The sequence below is a fragment of the Poromitra crassiceps genome, assembly GCF_964638095.1.
Source record: "Poromitra crassiceps genome assembly, chromosome: 16".
Taxonomy (NCBI): domain Eukaryota; kingdom Metazoa; phylum Chordata; class Actinopteri; order Beryciformes; family Melamphaidae; genus Poromitra; species Poromitra crassiceps.
The window spans coordinates 25,597,016-25,618,967 of record NC_139645.1 but is presented as its reverse complement, the minus strand read 5'-3'; the positions used below and the strand labels follow the sequence as shown (position 1 = coordinate 25,618,967).

The 21,952-nt window shown below is 43.0% G+C and overlaps 2 protein-coding genes across 2 annotated transcripts in view; both read left to right on the top strand.

Annotated features, from left to right (window-relative positions):
• LOC310791545 (uncharacterized protein) overlaps nt 1-21,952 on the top strand; it is a gene marked incomplete at both ends in the record, with an annotated part of 557,869 nt that overhangs the window by 59,714 nt on the left and 476,203 nt on the right. The gene's annotated exons all lie outside the window — the stretch shown is intronic.
• LOC310791128 (NACHT, LRR and PYD domains-containing protein 3-like) overlaps nt 1-21,952 on the top strand; it is a 49,775-nt gene that overhangs the window by 13,220 nt on the left and 14,603 nt on the right. Inside the window, exons 6-10 of the mRNA XM_083652828.1 lie at nt 2,114-2,287; nt 7,890-8,063; nt 8,830-8,946; nt 10,663-10,836; nt 15,710-15,756. Of these exons, the coding sequence (XP_083508954.1) occupies nt 2,114-2,287; nt 7,890-8,063; nt 8,830-8,946; nt 10,663-10,836; nt 15,710-15,756 (686 nt within the window). The remainder of the gene's footprint in view (nt 1-2,113; nt 2,288-7,889; nt 8,064-8,829; nt 8,947-10,662; nt 10,837-15,709; nt 15,757-21,952) is intronic.

The window sequence follows — 21,952 nt, the reverse complement described above, 5'->3', positions numbered from 1 at the left end:
GACAACACCTGTTTGATACCTGTTTGAGTTTATGTGAAGATTATGAGGTGAAAATGTTTTGTTAATATGATTGATTATACCCCCCCTCTCTCTCCGAAACCGCACGCGTGTACACACACGCGTGCGGTTTCACACCACACTGGTGGTTTCACACCACCTTTCACACACACCATACTGCATCATAATGCATCGCCCAGATTAATTATTCATCAATGCCTTAATGCCAATTAATAGCCTACTATAATATTAGTCTACAATTATTCCCCCCCTTTGAGTAGCCTACATCTGTCAGTTCCCATCTCCCTCCCTCAGGAAGAAAACAGGCTACAAATAGGGGTTAATGGGAAATGAATTGAGAAAACTTGGACATTGTAGCCTACTTGCAATATTATTGTCAATCAAATGTCCCTGTTTCCTCGTTGCAAACATGTTTCTATTTTCCAGCCAACTAAAGAACCAGAATTGCATCAATAATTAAAAGCTGCAAATCACAGATGTTTTTAAATGATGTGATGATTGTTGTGAGATGTCAACACACTTGAGCACGCCCCCATTTTGTGGTGCGCTCAGCGCTAAACACACGCAAGCGCTAAATTACCGCTTTTATGACGACAAGGCCCCTGGTCTCAGCTCTGAAGTCCTGGGGCCCTATCTATCTTTGTAGTAATTCACATGTATTAACTCTCACATGTAAAAAGGACACAGACTCACAGCGTGCCTCTAACGTGAAGGTGATAGTAGGAACTCTAGAATTCAGAAATTCCTTCAAGCCCTCCAGCTCCTCAGATGAACCAGTGAAAACAAAACAAATCATCAATGTATCTACCAACATTTGACAAAAGAACAAGAAGGATTGTTCTTATAAACATAATCAACCTCAAATTTGCCTCGTTTTATATATGAGGTCACACCCATTCTCTCATTAACACTGAGGAAAGCCACAGGCTGAAACACTTGTTCACTCCTGCTGTGTGGATTAAAACCTTTTTCTCAAACTTGACCTGTAGCCTAAGTGCTGCTAGATCCATTTGACTTTTCAGTATTTGCTTGAACCTAAACTGAGTGAAGAAAAGATATGAATATATAGGCTACAATACAATAAGCAGCTCAATCGGTGCAGGGAGATCACAGAAACAGAGGTAGGCAACAGCACTCGAATTAGAGTAAAAGCACACTGATGATGGCCTAAGGCTGAAACGCATCTGTTTTGCCCTTAATAAAGAAAACTCAAGATTTACTCTAATTCGAGTGCTGTTGCCTACCTCTGTTTCTACAATACAATACTATTGTATTACCTGCCTTCATCTGATAAATCCATTGCCTCCCTTTCTGTCTCTCCCTATCTCTATACAGTATATCTCTCATTAGGGCTGTCACTTTTTCCCAAAATAAAGTTCGAACGAACTTTAATTGCCCGAAATTCGTTTGAATATATTTGAAGTTTTTTGGTTAATTAAAAAAAAAAAAAAAATAAAAAAAAAATAATAATAATAATAATAATTCGAACAGTCAATTTACATATCGAACACGAACCCCTCCCCCACATTCGAAGTTGCATTCGAATTTCGAATGAAAAGTGACAGCCCTATCTCTCATTCTCTCTTGGCAATGTAAATAAATAGATAGATAATGATAGAGTTCATTTGCAGAAACAGTTAAGTGCCATTCTTAAAGTGAATAGACAACACCTGTTTGATATTCCTGGGAGTGCACATAAAAAAATAACATAATTTGGGTGATTTATTTGAAAATTATGAGGTGAAAATGATTATGATCGATAATACAAATATGTGCCGGGTTCTCCACACCCACAAACGGTATTAAAGGGAGTGAGAGACGGGAATCTGATTGGTTTGATTGATGTGATGCCCAGTGTCTGAGCTTTACATCAATCAAACCAATCAGTGTGGCCTGCATCATTCTTGCCTGCACAGGTGATAAGCACGCCCATTTCATGATTTTGCACAGAGCACACAGGCATTTTGCGCAGCAGGGAGAATAGCAGAGGGTTTGGTCATGCCTCCAAATTGCCGCCGATAAACACTGCACAAGCACTAATCAGGGCCCCTGGTCTCAGCTGTGAAGTTCAACTTCTTCTTTATTCTTTATTCAGATTGAGGTTCTGCGACTTGAGAGAGGTTCACTGTGAAGTCGTGGCCTCAGCTCTGAAGTCCAACTCCCATCTGACAGAACTGGACCTGAGTGACAGCAACCTGCATGATTCAAAAAAAGTGAAGCTGCTCTGTGCCGGACTGGAGAGTCCACACTGCAGACTGGAGACTCTGAGGTCAGACATCATATTTAATAATGTGCTGATATGAATAGTATATGAATTTTATAATGTGTGGACGTCTGTATAGAGTCGATCAATCTGAAATCAGACATGATCTGGTTTTAGGGGCTTAGATCTCAAATTCTACTCATGTTGTTGGCCTTAATCATTTTACTCTGGAGAGGAGAGAGAGGGAGAGTCATATAGGCCCTAATTCACCTGATTACTATTTATGTAACTTCTTTGATTCTGTTATATAATACTTGCTTTCTTGTCTTTAAAGGACGGCTTTACTGGTAATCAACACACTTTGTATCATATATAATCTCAGTAATATAAGCACATGGGCAGCCTTTATCTTCTCTCTGTTTACTTCACGGAGAAAAATGCTCCTGCTCCTCTCTGCAGAAACTCTGCCCCCGTCAGCTGCAAGTCATTAATGCTCCTTAAGGCTCTCAATGCATTCTCCGTGGATGTGCGCATACTTAAAAAAATAAAATAAACAATAACAGCCGCACGTCTCCAGCAGAACTTCCGCAGCTCCGCTGTGACGCGTTGTGACGTAAAACGCGTCACAACGGCGCGCTATGCCAGAGGAGGAAATGGGAGATCTCCGTGAGGAGAGAGAGGTAAACACTGCCCATGTGCTTATATTACCAAGATTATTAATGATACAAAGTGGGTTGATTACCAGTAAAGCCATCCTTTAAAGTATTGTATCTATTTGTGTTCTTTCTTTTTGTTGCGTCAAACTCTTCCAACAGGCTGGCAAGTTTGACACAAAACAACAATACACCAAACCTCCATCCAAAAACACATAACAGTAGTACAGTAGATCAGGCTGCCATCAAAGCCCTGTGAAGCTGATATTAGTCATAATGTTTATGAAGTCTGTCTTCAGTCAAATGTGAAGAAAGAGAAAGTGGATTATATCACACAGCATCAGACTCCAATGCTTCATGTATCACAAACATCCACCACTGCCAATTTAGCATGCTATGGCATGGTATTGTTTCAGTGGTGTTGATGTGACTGGAGCTACCAGAGCCACACACACACGCACACGCACACGCACACACACACACACACACACACACACACACACACACACACACACACACACACAGAGTGAGAACTAACTTGAACAATGAATCTAACATTAAAAATAGCTACTGTAGCAGGGACAGGGTACAGTGTCCCTGCTACAGTAGCTATTTTGAATGCTAGATTCAGTTATAGCCACTTATGGCCTGACTGAGCAGTGAGCGCTGAACTGCAGGTATGCATGGTGAAAATCCTGAAAGCATTTAGTTATGTTATCTTAAGCTGATGAATCTCAGTTAGCTGGCAAGCTAGTAGGTCTAGATCAATTTTAGGCAGTGTAGCCACTATAAGTTAGTTGACAAATGGTCTGTTAGCTGAAGCTGACAATTCAATCAAACTAAAAAAAGAAGCTGTCTAGCTAAATGCTTTCGGTACTTTAAGTGATAGAACACAACCACAATCACTTAACCAGTTTCTGAAGTGGATCTCCGCCGGCCATACCCGCGGCAGATACTAATTGGGCTTGGGAATCAATCCCAGAATGCAATCCAAATCAATCCCAGAATCCAATGCAATGCAAGTTTGCACATTGCATCTTGCATCTCAGTGATGGCATCATTGATGATGTCATCAGTGATGTCATCCTTCCTGGCTGAGGCTATATAAATTCAGTGATGATGTCATCATCCGTGATGCTGTCATCAATGATGTCATAGAGCAGGCGAGGCCGCAATGCGCAGTGGTGATCAAAAAAGGAACGTTATTCTCCGTTCACTGCCATTCATATTTTTTTCAGCGCTGTTACAGGAAGTGATGTTTCACTTTGTCTCTCTATAAGAGCAAGTGAACCAGCACAGCAGGTGAGCTGCAGGGTGGGCATGCTGCCTAGGATGTTCAGCTGTAATAATTTGAATTGTTATAATAGTATGATCAGATCTCGGTCACCAAGCATACATGTTGCTACCTTGGAAACAAGAGAAAAATACATGAGAAAACAATCAATACGACTACCTTCTCCTCTAGGCCAGTGGTTCTCAAAGTGGGGTCCGAAAAAACTATTTTCACTCTAATTCCATCCATAAGTATCACAATGACAGAATACATGAGTATTTTGGTCATGGGTTTCATACACTTTCTGTAATAAAACATCCAAAAGCAAATATCTTATCAGATGGGGGACCCTGAGACAAAATCTTATCAAATGGGGGTCTGTGGTCTAATTTGTGTCAGTTTAGGGGTCCTTGATGTGAAAAAGTTTGAGAGCCACTGCTCTACACCATGTGTATCTGTTTAAGTCAGGATTCTGTATAGCCTCCAAATGTCCACTAGATCTAGAGATGCCTTCATTCCTTGAATTTCACAGAGAGCCTGGGGATGGTTATTGTAGAAATGAGTACCTGCACGCTCTTTGTTTATATTTAAAACTGTATTTAAATTTCCAACTATGATATTTTGGTTATTCTCTTGAGAAGAGATAATACTATGGATTTCCTCTAAAAGATTGGATTATCTTCATTTGGACCATATATTGATTATATTGATGTGTAAGTTATCTTTTGTAACATCTAGCCTAGATCTCCCTCTTCCATTCTCATCAGTTTGGACAGCGTGGCCTGTGTGTTGCAGTTCCTTCATTTTTTCTGACCCCCCCCCCCCCCATTTTCTCCCCAGTTTTAATTGGCCAATTTCCCCCTGCTGCCCCAGTCGGTGCTCCAACCTCTGCCAATCTGGGGAGAGCTGTAGACTAGCACCATGCTTCCTCTGACACATGCGCAGTTGCCAGGCGATTATTTTCACCTGACAGTGGGGAACTACACCAGCAGGACGTAGCATGTGGGAGGATCACGCTATTGCCACCAGTTTCCTTCCGCCCCGAACAGGCGCCCCAACCGACCAGAGGAGGCGCTAGAGCAGCGACCAGGACACACCCATAATCCGGCTTCCCACCTGCAAACACAGCCAATCGTGCCTGTATGGACGCCTGACCAAGCCGGAGGTAGCATGGGGGCGTGAACCTGCGACCCTTGTGTTGTTGCAGTTCCTTCTTAAACAAAATCATAACCCCCCTACTATTTCTAAGGCCATGACTAAAAAATATATATCCCCAGCCCATTCGGATTTCCATTTTAACTCACTTTCTAGATTTGATAAAACCCTGAAATATTTGATTTGCTCTAATCTGTTGCTAACATATAGACAATTGACCTATCGCTAAGCCCCACCCCCCGTCCTCACTCGGACAAACACAAGGCAGACTGACTAGAATAAATGGCAGCCGTCACTGTCAAAGTTATATCCCAAGACGCTCTTCACAACTTTTTGAGGCCTGATATTGTCTAGAAGCCATCATAAAGGTGTGCGCTGGAGAACTTCTTTTTTACTTTTGCCATCATAAAGTACTTCACTATGCCATGGAGGGCGATGTACAACATTTAAAGCTATCGCTAAAAAGAAATGAGATAAGTGCATGGAAACGGCTTTAGCGAATCAAACCAAACATGCACTTTTAACGAAGGAAGACAGCGAGATAACCAGTGGGGATAACAGGCGACTGACATCCAGAATTGAAATTTTATTCACTTGAGTAACCTCTCCGTGGATTATATATATGCTGACTTGAAGAGTGGCGCCTGGCAATCTATTTTATGTAGGCCTACCTCTGTATAATCAAGAAACTTAGTGTTGATGTTTTTCATAGCGAGACAACAGCACGCACGCATGGGTGTAGCAGATCAGGAGAGGCATAGCCTACAGCAGACCACTTTTTCCATCATGTTTTCTCTATTGACTACCTCACATTTATTTGGGGAACGAGATTAATTCCCTCGTTTTAGGGTTTGACTGGTGTCTGGCGATGTTTTAATCACATCAATCAATGCGCCTCCTCTTCAACCAACTCCGGCATTACGTGCATAACGTAATGACTGGAAACTCGCATAATTCAGCATTTTCTTTTGCCGACTTTCTGAATACCATGATGATATAATGATACTTTTGGATCACGGAAGGCAAATGAGGGAGAGGACTCATCTCGCTGTCACCATGATGCAGATTTAACGTCCAAAACAGCAGCATCATTGTGGATGTGAGTGGATCTACGTTTACTAGTTTAATATTATCAATTGCTTGGCCTCCCAGGATACCTCGTAATGGTCAATTTACCCCCATGCACATCGTTTGACCATTTTTTCAACTTATAAATGTATAAAACCAGAGGAAACTCGCGTTTTCTAGTGCTTCTCTATGGAACTCCAAGCTGAGAATGTCCGAGTGTATTGTAGAGCTGCACGCCCTGTGATTGGCTCGTCTGCGTTCGCGGCGGGACTTAGCGATAGGTCCATTGGAGGGTTCAGGTTAAGTTAGGGTCCAGTTAGGGTTAAGTTCCCCATCCAATTCAAATTCTGCTTGTATTTCAACTTTTCCAGATAAAAATTTGAAAATTGTGTCCCCAAAAAAGTGGGTTCTGGACCATAACTAAATATTTATTTATCTATTTTAAACTACTTGGCATTTAGATGTATTCATCTGGTCTGTTACAGAAAGTGTTCAAGGAAAATGGGCCAATCCTGAAACAGGAGTGACAGTCTGTCTGGTTTCAGATGGAAATACTATATAAGGCTGACATGATGCTGATCCACACTGACAACATGCTGAAGTCCATTGGATTATAATGGCTCTTTCCCACCACATTTTACAGCCCTGCACAGCCCGTCACCACTCGCCTCTACTTGTTTCAACTCGATGGACGTTCTGTTTCGACCGCCGTTCATCTGCCCCCGCCCACCCCCGCCCGTCATAGCGATATCTGCATATCTGTCCTTCGCTTATAGCCGAAGTAGGCTATAACATAACATTACAATTAAATCCATCCACAGAACTTTTAAACTGTTTATGAAATACTGGTGCCTCTAAATGACCTACAGTGTACATGGGCGAATGTGACAATCGACCAGGAGAATGGATATCACTCACAGGCATGCGCTGCGCTGTGCGGGGACGGGAGAGGCGCAACAGAGTGAAACCTCTACCCCGCGGCCTCTAGGCAAGACCGCGGCTTCACCAAACACCCGCTGCGGCCTAGCGGAGCGCTGCAGCCTCCACTCAGCTACAGAGCTCCCAGAGCGAGCAGCTGACTTTTTTCTCAGACAATTGAACACCCGCCACGATTTTATTTCACCGGAGGCGAAGGCAGCAATACAAAGACTGATGGAAATATACATAACAGAAGAGAAGCCCACTAAACTGGTATGCAGCCGCCAGCATTGCATATGACAGTCAGTAGACAGAGTAAACACGATTCTGCCTGACCAATCAGTCGTCTACAATGTTTTCACGTCACCGTATGAACCCGGGTTCGCAGAATAGAACCCCGACGAGGCAGGGACGAAAAGTAGCACGACTCAGCCCCAAATCAAACCGGGCTGGGCCGGTTTTTACCGATCGGATGAGACCATTTATCGAGTCGAGCGGAGCGGGACCGCGCTACTACCTGCGGTGGAATTGGGCCATAAGACACTGGATTGGTTAAAGATTTAAAGCATTATTGTATTTTATTGCTTTTCTCTTTATTCAGATTGAGTGGTTGCAGCTTGTTAGAGACTGACTGTGAAGTTCTGACCTCAGCTCTGAAGTCCAACTCCTCCCATCTGAGAGAGCTGGACTTGAGTTACAATGACCTGCAAGATTCAGGATGGAACCTTCTCTCTGTTGCACTGGACAGTCCAGAATGCAGACTGGAGACTCTCAGGTAAAGTCAGTTTACAGTTTTTCTCAGTTGATTCAACACATTTCCCAAACTGAGGTCCATTCTCTCAAAACAGGATTCCTGAATCTGCAAAGGTTGTCCTGAAGGTTTTACTTGATGATTTGACTTTTATTGATACAGCTTCACGTCAGTGAAGCTAGTTGAAAATAGAGCAGCTAGATGTTAAACAGTGGGAAGGTGACATCATCATCTACCCAGTTTTAACATCTGTCCTCTGGTGACTAGTTAGAGAATTCATATTAAAATGTCACTGAGCACATTTAAAGCAGACTAGTTTTGGTCCTGAATTACACTGTGGAGATAGTTCCCTGTGAGCTGAGACTGTGGAAAGCCTTCCTGAGCTACTGAGGCTGCAGATTTACTATCCATTTGTTTTTAAAGTGTTTCCTAATTTATATCCACTTTTTTATTTTTTCATGGCTTGTTGTGAAGCATAACAAATCATGTGCCATTTTGGAGGATTTATTGATCCAATCACCTTATAGCACCATGTGTGGAAATCAAACCAGTTTTCCTGTCAGTGTTAGTGGGGACCTGCTTTAGACCAGGGCCTCAACAGTACAGTCTGTCAGTAGAAATCATACAATGATGACATTACATAAGGGTCAGTAAGCCTCATCAACACAGTCTGTCAGTAGAAATAATACAATAATGACACAATATAACAATAGCATGTCTTCTTGTGCTTCAGGCTGAGTGTCTGTCAGCTGTCAGAGAGAAGCTGTGAAGCTCTGGCCTCAGTTCTCAGCTCCCAGTCATCTAATCTGAAAGAGCTGGACCTGACTAACAATGACTTCCAAGATTCAGGAATGAAGCTTCTCTCTGCTGGACTGAGGAGTCCACACTGTAGACTGGAGAGTCTCAGGTCAGGATCACCATTACTGTTTAACAGACCATTTAAAGTCTACTCTACATTCGTATGAAAATACCTGAACTCTCATTTTCCTGCTGATGTAATTTTTGAAACCAAAATGCAGCTATACTTTCTCTCCCGCTGAGAAAACATTTCATTCTTTCTCTCCACACTGCATCTGTTGGTGAAATCTGACGCAAAGGACTTGTCAGATTCTGTTAAACTGAGTGCAGAACTGAATGAAAACACAAATATTGGAGACAGTTTTTTGTAATAATGTGACCTGCTCTGATGAAATCAGTCACATTGACCCCGAAACACATTTTGAGTTTTATACACTGTTGGAAAGAGGAGAATGTCTGCTTTCCGGTGATGTCAATTATCAAAATGATCTTTGTTCTCCAAATATTGAGTGAGATGCAGCCCTTTATGTCTTGACTGTTTCCAGACTGTTTTGAGAAAAACGGCCTCAAAGTTTGACAAAGTAAGCTAGTTATGCTTGTCACCCTAACTTTATGAGCTGCATTTGAATTTCACAATAATCGCTACAGAGAATGAAAACCAATGGTTTATTTTACTAAAATCTTCTGAAACCCCAAAACAGCCAATATCAGCATTTTCTTATAAAATCAAGTTTCTACACAAACAGCGGGCCTGTGCTACATGTGACTGATTTTGTCCGAGCAGGTCACATATAATAAGTGATTTCAGAGCAGTTTATTAATGGGAATATCCAACATGTAGCTGGTTTTAAGAGCTTCCACTGAGAGCTATGATCTCTTTTTTTAGAGGGTTAGGTTTAGGCTCAAAATAAACAATGACAAACTATTAGTGTTGAGTGAAGAAGCTGAATATGTTATTACAAAAATGTTCATATCAGGCGATGTTGAGTTTCATAACTATGCAAAATCACTATTTCTGTAGGTTTCAGTGGTTAATGTTGCTACTGAATAAAAGTTGAAAGAGTCCAATTTAATATCAAACACATCTTTACTGCCACAATACTCCACTTAGTTGTAACATTGAGGGTATCCAATACCTGACTGCCTTGAAGACAAGAATATAAAGTAGTGAGCAGGAACAGATGCAGGTGGAGCAGTTTGTAGAGTTTGAATGAGGAGAAAACCTCCTGAAAACTCACATTGAACACGTTGGTGAACACATTCAACAACAGATCCTCCTGGAAGACAATACAGCAGCAACTGGTCGGCAGTTACATTGCATTTCTTTTCGTGGTTCACACTCAAATTAATATTTACAGTGGCAGTGAGCTTCAGTTGGTGCTCTCCGCTGAAGGCCTTTAAGCTGCCAGCTGGCTGCCATGCAAAGAGCTGAACTTTGTTACACCATAAGCAATCGTGCTTTAGAGCAGTGTTTCTCAACTGGTGGCTCGGGACCCAAAGGTGGGTCGCGGGGCCATTTTGAGTAGGTCGCAGATGTGTGCATGAGAAAAATGTTTGTCTACTCATTGAGAATGCTGGCATCGTCAACATTACTATCTTTCACATGCTAGCTTGTTGTGAAGAGGGCTAAATTACCCTACAATTTAGGCTAAATTCTGTAAATGACTAAGGGAAAATGTTGGTCATGAGGCTAGACCAGTTGAGAACCTCTGCGTTTGTGTGTGTGTGTGTGTGTGTGTGTGTGTGTGTGTGTGTGTGTGTGTGTGTGTGTGTGTGTGTGTGTGTGTGTGTGTGTGTGTGTGTGTGTGTGTGTGTGTGTGTGCAGGTTGTCAGGCTGTCAGCTCACAGAGGAAGGCTGTGCTTCTCTGGCCTCAGCTCTGAGCTCCAACCCCTCCCATCTGAGAGAGCTGGACTTGAGCTACAATAATCCAGGAGCCTCGGGAGTGAAGCTGCTCTCTGCTGGACTGGAGGATCCACAATGGAGACTGGACTCTCTCAGGTATGGAGAGGTTAACGTCTGCTAGAAGGCTGTGCCAACTTGTGAAAAACTGATGTTTGGTCAGGACCCCTTTTTAACGCACTGGATACCCCTTTTTCCTCATTCTTCAAAACCACGACAGCGTAGCAACAACTTGTGTTGCGGTTATGTTTAGGCACCTAACGCAACTGGGTTAATGTTAGAGAAATGGTTTGGGTTAGGCAGGCTTAAATAATATTAAATGTAATGTAATGAAATGTAGACTTACTTTGAACATGCTGGGAATCGAACCCCGGTCTCCAGCATTGAAGAGGAGGGTATATACTCTGCCTGCTCCTCTCTCTCTCTCTCCTTGCCTGTTCATGCCCATTTTCTCTGTCCAGAGAATAATATTCCTGTATAGAGTCTCCCAGCAGCAAAACAAGCTATTTTAGTGAACTAGGGGTGTTAATGATTAACCGATAGTCCGTTAACTGCCGTTAAGAACGTAACCGATTAAAATTAATAAACTGTTTTGACTGACAACATTGTTACTTTGTGTCATCAATTCAGTCTTCAGTGTGTTAATTATACCAGTCCAGCAGAGGGCGTACCTCGCCCAGCTAGCGCAACAGAAGGAGTGGTCACGTGAGAAGGTCGTCACACATGCATGAGGAAGTAGGAAGTGAATTGAGCAAACATGAAACAAAACAGATGCTAAAATTAGCCGCAAGCTCGCGCTAGCAGCAGCATAGAATGATTACACTCTAAAAGTAAATCTGTAAATACTGCGACGCCGTTCTCAAAATTCAACTCCAGGGGCAATTTATGATTCCCCGACGAGCATCGCTCAACGTCACGTTACGTTCCATTATCGCTGGACGCTGATTGTGGACGCTGTCACTCATAAAAGTTATAGCTAAATATTTATACTAGGCGATTGGAGCAGGCATCGTGCGTGCAGACTAGAGACAATAACACAGAAGCCTTGCTTTATGGTGGAAAAGAAGCGTGGTGGACGGTGAGGGATTTCATGAAGTTCATTGAACCAGGCGATCACGTCCCCCTTTGTTGAAATGACTATTAAGGACAGGCGGCTGTTCAAAGGAGGTGAGCCTTATTGTTTTTAGGCTAATTATCGTTTTATTATTATTTTCGTTTGTGATTCATGCCAAGAATGTCACATAAATGATATGCAGCTATTGTGTGACTGTGAGGTTAAATAGAACTTGAACTGAGAGAAAGACGAGACGTGATATTTTTACGGGGGGGGGGGGGGGGGGAGAAACAACGTTAACAATTAACCGATTAACTGATTGTTAAGTTGCGCAACTAACGGTTAAGGAAAATGCATGAAATTCCCATCCCTATAGCGAACGTGGAATGACGGTGCACAATTGCCCGACTGGGTTACACTGGTAGTTGTTTGACGAGCTGTAAACTAGACTATCTCGGTGAGTACTCAACCAATAGTTATAACTGTGGCCCGTGCATCTCTACTGCACGATGATATCGGCACAACATCGTTATCAGACGATAACGATAGCCTTATAATCGGAAATGTAATTTCTGCTGATGCAATTACGCTCAAATGCTTGAATTAACGTTGTTGTTGTCGCAAGCGGTACATAGATAGCTCTGTGGAGCCGATGGGAGCTACTATGCGGTTGTGCTAATGATACGAGCTGATATAGCTATGTATTTGCTGCTAAATCCAGCTGTGGATCCTCATTGTAGCTTCATGCTGTTCAGTTCACACAGTTCAGTTATGAAGGAGAGGCTAAATCCAGCTGTGGATCCTCATTGTAGCTTCATGCTGTTCAGTTCACACAGTTCAGTTATGAAGGAGAGGCTAAATCCAGCTGTGACTCCTCATTGTAGCTTCATGCTGTTCAGTTCACACAGTTCAGTTATGGAGAGGCTAAATCCAGCTGTGACTCCTCATTGTAGCTTCATACTGTTCAGTTCACACAGTTCAGTTATGGAGAGAGAAGATTTTGAATGAAACTGAAACGTTCAGCTGTTGATCCTAAATCTGAGAGTGGATTCAGTCGCTTTGAATAGTGTGAACCAGAAGCGGAGTGGACAGCCGCTTGTCACACAGACACACACACGTGCGTATGCACACACGCACACACACACACACACACACGCACACACACACACACACACACACACACACACACGCACACGCACACACACACACACACACACACACACACACACGGCCTCTTGTTACCTGACGTCAGGCTCCACACTCATTACTCGTTACCTAACTTTATGATGGTTAATTTAAAGAGTCTCTCCTCAACACTGCAGCTGCTCCACCAGTTATTTTCTATCAGTCTGTCTCCTCAACACTGCAGCTGCTCCACCAGTTATTATCTATCAGTCTGTCTCCTCAACACTGCAGCTGCTCCACCAGTTATTATCTATCAGTCTGTCTCCTCAACACTGCAGCTGCTCCTCCAGTTATTTTCTATCAGTCTGTCTCCTCAACACTGCAGCTGCTCCACCAGTTATTTTCTATCAGTCTGTCTCCTCAACACTGCAGCTGCTCCACCAGTTATTCTCTATCAGTCTGTCTCCTCAACACTGCAGCTGCTCCTCCAGTTATCCTCTATCAGTCTGTCTCCTCAACACTGCAGCTCGGGCCCGGCGCCACGAGGGGGCCTAAGGGGGTAGTATAGTTCATCTATAAAGGCCAGTTAGGCAATGTTTGTACCTGACATGTTTCGGCTGCTGTTGCTACAGTCTTCATCAAATTTGATCAGTTTAAGTTGATGTAGGCTACCCCCTGTAAACATAGCTCTGTTGTTTCAGAATTGGCAGGGAAGCGCTATTTGCTGTGCTTTGGTTGTCACAAGGTGTCAGAGATGTAGCTATTTATTAAATTTGAACCTCACTGCATGTTGTAGTGATCATGACGTGATTAAAACAGACACACACACACACACACACACACACACACACACACACACACAGAGAAATCAGCTGCACCCAAGCACACAGCATGCCATGAGCAGAAAGATGGAGACAACGCATCTGATCACTTTCTTTCTTTAATTTAATGAACCTTTCACTGACTGGCTATTATTTTGTTGATTTTTTTGTCGATTTTTGCAGCAATTGTTTATTCTATGACTTTTCATATAGACATATATGTTCAGAGTAGAGAGCTGCGCGGGCCTGAAATCTCGGCCCGAGCCCTCCCCGGCCCGTGACATGCAGGCCCCTGCCCGACCCGGCCCGGATGAGTCATGAAATTAATTGGCCCGAGCCCGTTGCGAGGCCCGACATCAATATCACGATATGACGACACATCTCTCTCTCCCTCTCTGTGCATGCTGCCGCGCTGCTGAACTCGTTGGTACAAAACGTTGCTAGACTGTGTTGCCTATGGCTATGAAGACAAACACTGCAGCTTTCTCTCTGTCTCTCTCTCCCCCTCTCACACACGCTACCGTGGCCTATCAACATCCACACATGTCTCGAGAAAGAGAACGTTAGATCGTTTAATTGCCAACAGCAACAATGCCCACAAACTGAAACATTATGTCACTCAAGCATATCGAAATTAAAACAGCAGACTTACCGTTTATAGCTGCATTGAATAACGTCACATTAGTGTCCTCACAATGTATGGTAGATGGGTTCATTTTGAACAGGTTGAAATGAGCTTTCCCTACTGCAGTGGGGACTGTTTAACTCTCCCCTCGCAAACTTTGTTTTATGTCCATCGATCTTATTTCTCTCTCACGACACGGACACACGCGGCTTGTTTTGTTGTTGTTTTTTACGCTGACGGAGTGGCAGACTACGTCACGGTGAGGGTGTGTGTGTCTGTGTGTGTGTGGCTGTGGCTAGGCGAGTGTCTGTGCAGTGTGCGCTCCTCCTCTTTGTGTGACTGCTCTGCTGTGTAAAATCAAGCGAGTAATACAACGTTATTTTATTTAATTATTGAAAAACGGCCCGACCCCGGCCCGGCCCGGACCTATTAATTAAAAAAAAAGAAAAAACGAGCCCGGCCTTGGCCCGTATTGGCAGGCCCGAGGGGCCCGCGAGGGTACCCTCGGGTTTGCAGCACTCTAGTTCAGAGTGCTCCAGACAGGTCCCGCATTTCACGTTATGCAAAGCTCAGCTCTATTAATGCCTTAATCTGCTGCTGTGAAATAAATGTTTTATTTGATTTTGAATAGTAGTCTTTCTTGTGTTGTTATTGTGCTTTTCAGAGGTTATTATGGTTAAAAAGTCCAGAAATAGGCATAGCAGGTATATAACCTATGTTTTTCGATATAAAAATATCGTATACATTTTTTTTTTTTAATCGAAACAAAAACCGAAAAAAAGAAAAAAAATCTGCCCCCTCCCCAGTTATAACCGCCCCCTCAGTCATTTTATCCTGGTGCCGGCCCTGCTGCAGCTGCTCCTCCAGTTCTGTGTCTTGAGGCCAAATGTAGTTTTTCTTTAAAGTCTAAAGTTCATGAGGTGGGAGAAGAGAAACCATGCAGCTGTCTGTCAGTGGAGGTTTATTAAAATCTGATAGAGAAGTGAGGCCTCTGATTACTGGTGCTACTAGTGTCCAGTAAACTAAAAGCACAGGAAGCCGCCATATTGGTCTGCAGTAAACGTTACTATGGTTACAGCCATTATTGACAGGAGTGGAGTGACTCGTGTTAGCGTACAGACTCAGTCTGGTCATGTGACTCAGGTCTGCACCAACATGAACATTGACTCTGATTCATGAAGTCAGTGTGAACAGAGCTGCTAGAAGCTGAGGAATATTGTTTGATGTTGAATGGAGGATATTAGTGATGGTGTCTGGAAAATCTCTCCTATGGAAGGTTATGAAGGTTATTTGTTCATGATCAAAGAGATGATGCTGTCTAACTGTATTTACCCCCCTCCCCCACAGTGTGGACCATGATGCAGTGCGGTGGTTGAAACCAGGCCTGAGGAAGTGTAAGTGTGTATTTAGTTTGATTCAGTTTCTATTGAAATAGAAAGCTCATGTGTGACATCTATTCATTCAAATCCTATTCTGAAACAAGATGGCTGACAAAATGTGTTATGATGAAATTGAAGAAATGAACTGTCAGTCTGTTAATACCATAAAACTTCAATTAAAAGCCAAGTCCCATATAGACACCATTCCCTTTCAGTGGCCAGATGTCGCTACAGGTTTTGAAAAATAAATGCTGGCCTAATTATTTATTTATTTATTTATCTGTTTGTTTATTTACTTGCATTCAAACGTCCCAGGTCAGATCACTACAGAGAGAAAAAATTGCGACCTGAAATTCAAGCTGTCAGTTTTTTTGAATGACGGTGCGCAATTGCCCGACTGGGTTACACTGGTAGTTGTTTGACGATAATGCTCGAGCTGTAAACAAGGCTAGCTTGGTGAGTACTCAACCAATCTGAAAAAAGTACGTCACGATAAGTCCCTTAGACCAGAGGTTCTCAAATGTTTTTCTGCCAAGGACCCCTTACAAGATAGAAAATATACCGGGGACCCCCTCATTCTGATTTGTGATTTTGGGCTAAGCTTAATTGTTTTGCTTGAAATTGCTTGACTTTTAATTTGATAGGTTTGTTATTAGAATGTAATCCATTAACCATTTTAGATTTAAAGCATAAACTATTTTCGTTGAACTATGAAGATTTTGCAAAAAAAATTTTTTTTTTTTTTTTTTTATAACATTACATTTACATTACGTCATTTAGCAGACACTTTTGTTTTGTCCAAAGCGACTTACAATATCACAATTTGTCAAGAGTACAGAAAACCACTATGCAACACAATCAATGACAGCCAAGATATTTTGATAGACTAGCACCATGTAGGAAGTAGTTTGAGAAGGAATAAGTAACATGTAGCATTTTATTTTTTAATTAAAAAAAAGAAAGAAAAAAAAAGATTTTTTTTTTTTTTTTTTTTTTTTTACTTGCAAACTTTTCGCGGACCCCCTGGCAAAGTGCCACGGACCCCTGGGGGTCCGCGGACCCCCATTTGAGAACCACTGCCTTAGACACATACAGTGTGCAAAATAGGGTCCAGGTTGGGAAAAAAACGAAATTATCCTTTAAGCGCCCTCACAAAGTTTGAAGTTGATCCGACAAATAGTTCTAGAGATAAACCACTTTCTGTGTTTGCCAGTAGGTGGTGTTATGCCGAGTTTGTGTGCGTGGGTTGAGGTGTGTGTGTGTGTGTGTGTGTGTGTGTGTGTGTGTGTGTGTGTGTGTGTGTGTGTGTGTGTGTTTGTGTGTGTGTGTGTGTTTATGTGTATGTGTGTGTGGTGTATCGGTCACAAAAGTGACATGGGGTCACATGGTGACTAACAGACAGCGCTACCTACCCTGCCTCCACAACTTGATTATAGGAGTTCAGTCATACATACACACAAACATACACATACACATAAACACACATACACATGCGCGAACACATACACATAAACACACATACACACACACACATACACACAGACACACACACACACACACACACACACACACACACACACACACACACACACACACACACACACACACACACACACACACACACACACACACACACACACACACACACACATACATACATACATACATACATACATACATGCATACATACCGTAGCCTACATACATACATGCTGGAGCCAGATCTGTTTTGTATTCTTTTTGTCACCCTCTGCTGGTTGTTGTGGGTAGTGTCTTCTGGAAGCAGAAGCTGCTTCTCTTTGTGCCTGAGGCAGGCAGCCACACTTGCCTGCTGGCTACAACACTGACTACGTTTACATGCACACAATATTCCGCTTTTTGCCCATATTCGGAAAATGACAATATTCCGACTAAATGAATAATCCACTAATATTCCCGTTTACATGCAGCCGTAGCTCGCCCTCCCGGACACGTGAGGGAGGGGGGGAGAGAGAGAGATGCAGGTAGGCGGAGCCACAGAGTTTTTCTGTTGAGAATAAACAGAGCAGCACTATTCTTACGAGCATCACTTGGTCCATTTCAGGAGCTTGCTGCTGAAAAGTTTGGTGTTGCGCATCCAAGTCTTTCATAAAAAGTAGGCTAGCAGCCTACGTTATTACCTCGCAGGCTCGCAAGCAGTGTGGACTTCCGTGGGCACTGGGCACTATAGGCTACTCTCTCTCTCTCTCTCTCTTTAAATCGATGTTTCTCATCTCCTCCCGATCAGAAATGTCGGCTTTTCTTTTTGCATGCCAGAGATGATGGATTATTATGATGATATCGCCTCTTCTAGCACTTTCTAGCACACATCATTTATACATGATGTCATCATCTTCTTCATAGTTTATACATGATGACATCATCTTCTTCATAGTTTATACATGATGTCATAATCTTCTTCATAGTTTATACATGATGACATCATCTTCTTCATAGTTTATACATGATGACATCATCTTCTTCATAGTTTATACATGATGTCATCATCTTCTTCATAGTTCATACATGATGACATCCTCTTCTTCATAGTTTATACATGATGACATCATCTTCTTCATAGTTTATACATGATGACATCATCTGTAAGTGACACTAGCCCCGTTTACATGGGTCCAAAAATCCTACTTATAATGGGATCGATAGGTCAGTCAGATTCAAAATGTCTCATATAAACACCTTAGCCGACCCGATTCACCCGGATCGTTTTACATTTTCGATCGTATTGAAAGAGGTAGTCTACGCCGATTGATACTCAGGTTGATGCCGCATATAAACGGCTGAATAGAGTGGATTCTGTTGATAGAGTGGATTATTCATTCTGCGCATGCACTCTCTAGTGCAGAAGAACTGGACGGTGGTTGAGACAAACTTCTTAACACATTCACTGCCAGCAGTTTTTTTTTTACTGTAGGTAGCTTCTGCCAAGGTTTTTTTTTGAGGATTCTGGCTCATCTTTCAAGAGCTTTATTATTAGAGGATTATTTTCTGCTAAGATTTGTGAACACAAAATATCTCAAAATAACTAATAGAATGTGTGCTTTCTCTGTCTAAAAGAGTTAGTTTGTAGAGTTAGTAGTTATGTAGGCATTAGCAGTTGAATACAGCATGGTTTCAGCGTCTGAAAATTTAAGCTGAGATAAATGGCTTTTTGTGAAATTCGATAGAACAGTCACTTTAACCATTTATTTTTGGCGTAAGACGTCAGACATCTAAACAATAGTTTTGAACAGTAATTTCCTCCATAGCAGCAGGAAACCCCCCTCTCCTTCAAACTCCTCCCTCCGTGTGTGTTTTCCTCCTCCCTCCGTGGCTGCAGCGGTACAAGCGAGGCTCTGCCTGTCTGTGCTGCCTGGCTGCTGGCGGCCGCTCTTTGGGCGAGTCTGCATGGGGCTCGTTCGTTTCGGTTGTGAGCTCAGCTGGAATGAAGCTGCGTGCGATTGTGGGCTTTCTGCCGGTGTTTCAAAGTGTGTTGCACCCATAATCTATTATGCAAATTTGCAATCCCCCACCGCCAGCTCCCAGCGCGAAAGCGAAAGCGTTTTCGCCAATCCATTTTACAGTATGAGAATGGTTTCCTCGCGCGTTCCCCTGCAGTTTTGGCTCGGCTTTTTCTAGTCTGGAGAGCACTGTCGCCACTTAGTAGGTCGGTGGAATGGGTTGTACACGTTCGGTGGCTCCCATATTTATATAGGATATGTAAAAGGGTTAGATCAACGTACCACCGTCAAAATTTTTTTTTTTTTTTTTTGGACGAGTTGACTCGCCATTGGCAGTCAACCGTTGGTTTCTGCTTGACGAGTTGACTCGCCAATGGCAGTGAACGTGTTAATAGAAACCCTGAGAGCGGTACATTCTTCTTCTTCTCCTGGCCAAATATCTCTGGAGGATGATTAACTGCTGAGACCGTAGAGCCGCAAATGACAGCACGTGCGATTACATAACTGCAAAAGTGTGCGATTATTATTATTTGTTCATGTCTTTTTGAGTGTGTGCCTCCTCTAAACTAACGTTACACGCGACGCAGCAAACACACGTTTCTCTGCCATCACACTGGGCATCAACACTAGCATAGCGGGAGACTTCTCCCATGCACTCCCGCAAATAAGTAATGTTATGCGCAGCAAGGTTCACAAACATAACATCTTACCGAGAGAGAGGGAGAGAACATCCATGATCGCTAACAGCTAGCTATGCTAATAACTAGCTAGCCGTTCAGAAACGCATGTAAACAGCCGTGTGATTAGCGAGAACATCAGTAAAATAAAGAGAGAGCTGCAGGTGCTTATGCAGAACTAGTGCACGATTAAGTGCACAGTGGGTAATGACCCGCTGTGATGAAGAATATAGCGAGATTAAAGTCGAGCTGAACCCAAAAATGACTTTTCTTTTCTTTTAGTTCAAATACCTGGGTATGCAGTGCACCTATTTAATAATGTATGCAAACAAAATCACAACAACCTAATTTCTTTAGTTTTTCACACTTTTTCACATCAAAAGTTCATTTTTCAAGATTTCATTGATAACAGTAATGTACAGTTTGCTGACGTCCGAAGTGACGTCCACCCTGTACTATCAAATTTCTACCCTATTTCAACCAACCATATCACGACATGCAGCTGTCAATCAAATCTTCATTTCTGGATAATTTTCTCTTCCAAATGAAGTCGAAAATGGCACCTAGTGCCTCTCATCTGTCAGAATTCCCAGGGCCGCCGCACCCTATACGCAGAGTACGCGGACTGTGTAGGGCATCATGTGACTGAGGGCACCCAGGCGCCGCCTACTGGTTTACTAGTGGTTTTATTACTTTATTCAGGGTTAAAGTGGGTGCATCTAATTGTAAAATTGGACTCGGCCCAAATGGGGCTTCAAACGGCCCAAATTGGGCTTCAAACGGCCCAAATCTGTCTTCAACCGGCCCAAATCTGGCTTCAACTGGCCCAAATCTGGCTTCAAACGACCCAAATCGGGCTTCAAACGGCCCAAATCTGGCTTCAAACAGCCCAAATCTGGCTTCAAACGGCCCAAATTGGGCTTCAAACGGCCCAAATTGGGCTTCAAACAGCCCAAATTTTTCGCACGCATGTCGGCCCGTATCGGCCTGGCCTGCTTGGTATCTAATGCCCGGCCTGAATTATGATCCCAGTCCGCCCCTGCTTGCATGTACAGTTTAACAATCGCTTGTTTGCTGACATGTACAGTAATTCTAACAATTGTTTGTTTGCCACATGTAATGTAATGTGAGATACACTAGTATCGTTCATAATTAATGATTTTGCAGTCTTTCGTTTGACAGTTATTGAAAGTTGTGCGGGGGGGGGGGGGGGGGGGGGGCACCACAAAACAATTACGCTTAGGGCACCCAAATGGCCAGCAGGGGCCCTGAGAATTCCTATCCCATAAACTAACTACTAACTTGGCCAATTGTTAGAAACATGAACATAAAACTATAATCTCTAAGAATGCAAAGAAATGTAACTGGCTCGTTAAAACGCGCATTCCAGGGATATCGTATCGTTACAGCAGCGATAATGGCGCGCGCATCCGAGAGCTTGGTTGTCAGGGGTTGCACCTTGGAGATTCCAGGCCGATGTGCTGCACTCTCCGCTCGACAACACGAAGGCAGCTGGCTGCCTGCGGGTCGCTGACATCCACTCCTCCCGTCAAAAGGCTCTTCCCGAGGGGAGCGCCACAACACACTGAATCCCACTGGATTTGGAGGCGGAACACGCCAGGATTGGCCAAAGCCCAATCCAGTCCCCAGAATTGTCAAATAAAATCATCGACATGATACTATGACCCGCCTCTCAACCTGTCATCTTAGACAAACTATGTTTTCAGTCTGAAACGGACTCATTATGCACGTGACGAACAGGTTCAGTTCGACTTTAACAAGGTTGATAGCAGAGAAAACACTGTCACAGCTGTTTGCAGCAGCACCTCCAGGTTTCTAACGCTAACTAGTCTGTCACATGATGCTTTCATGGTCCCTCGATAAAGTCTGCAGATGCACGTTACCTCGTCTCTCTCTCAAGAAGCGTCACGTGAGTGTGGCGTTTAAGGCCATCTGTCGCTACAAAAAAAATAAACGAGATGTATTATTGTATTAGGCCTACTTGACAGACATGTACGGTAACTAACTTTGCAGTCTGAGCCATCTTCTATGTGCTGTA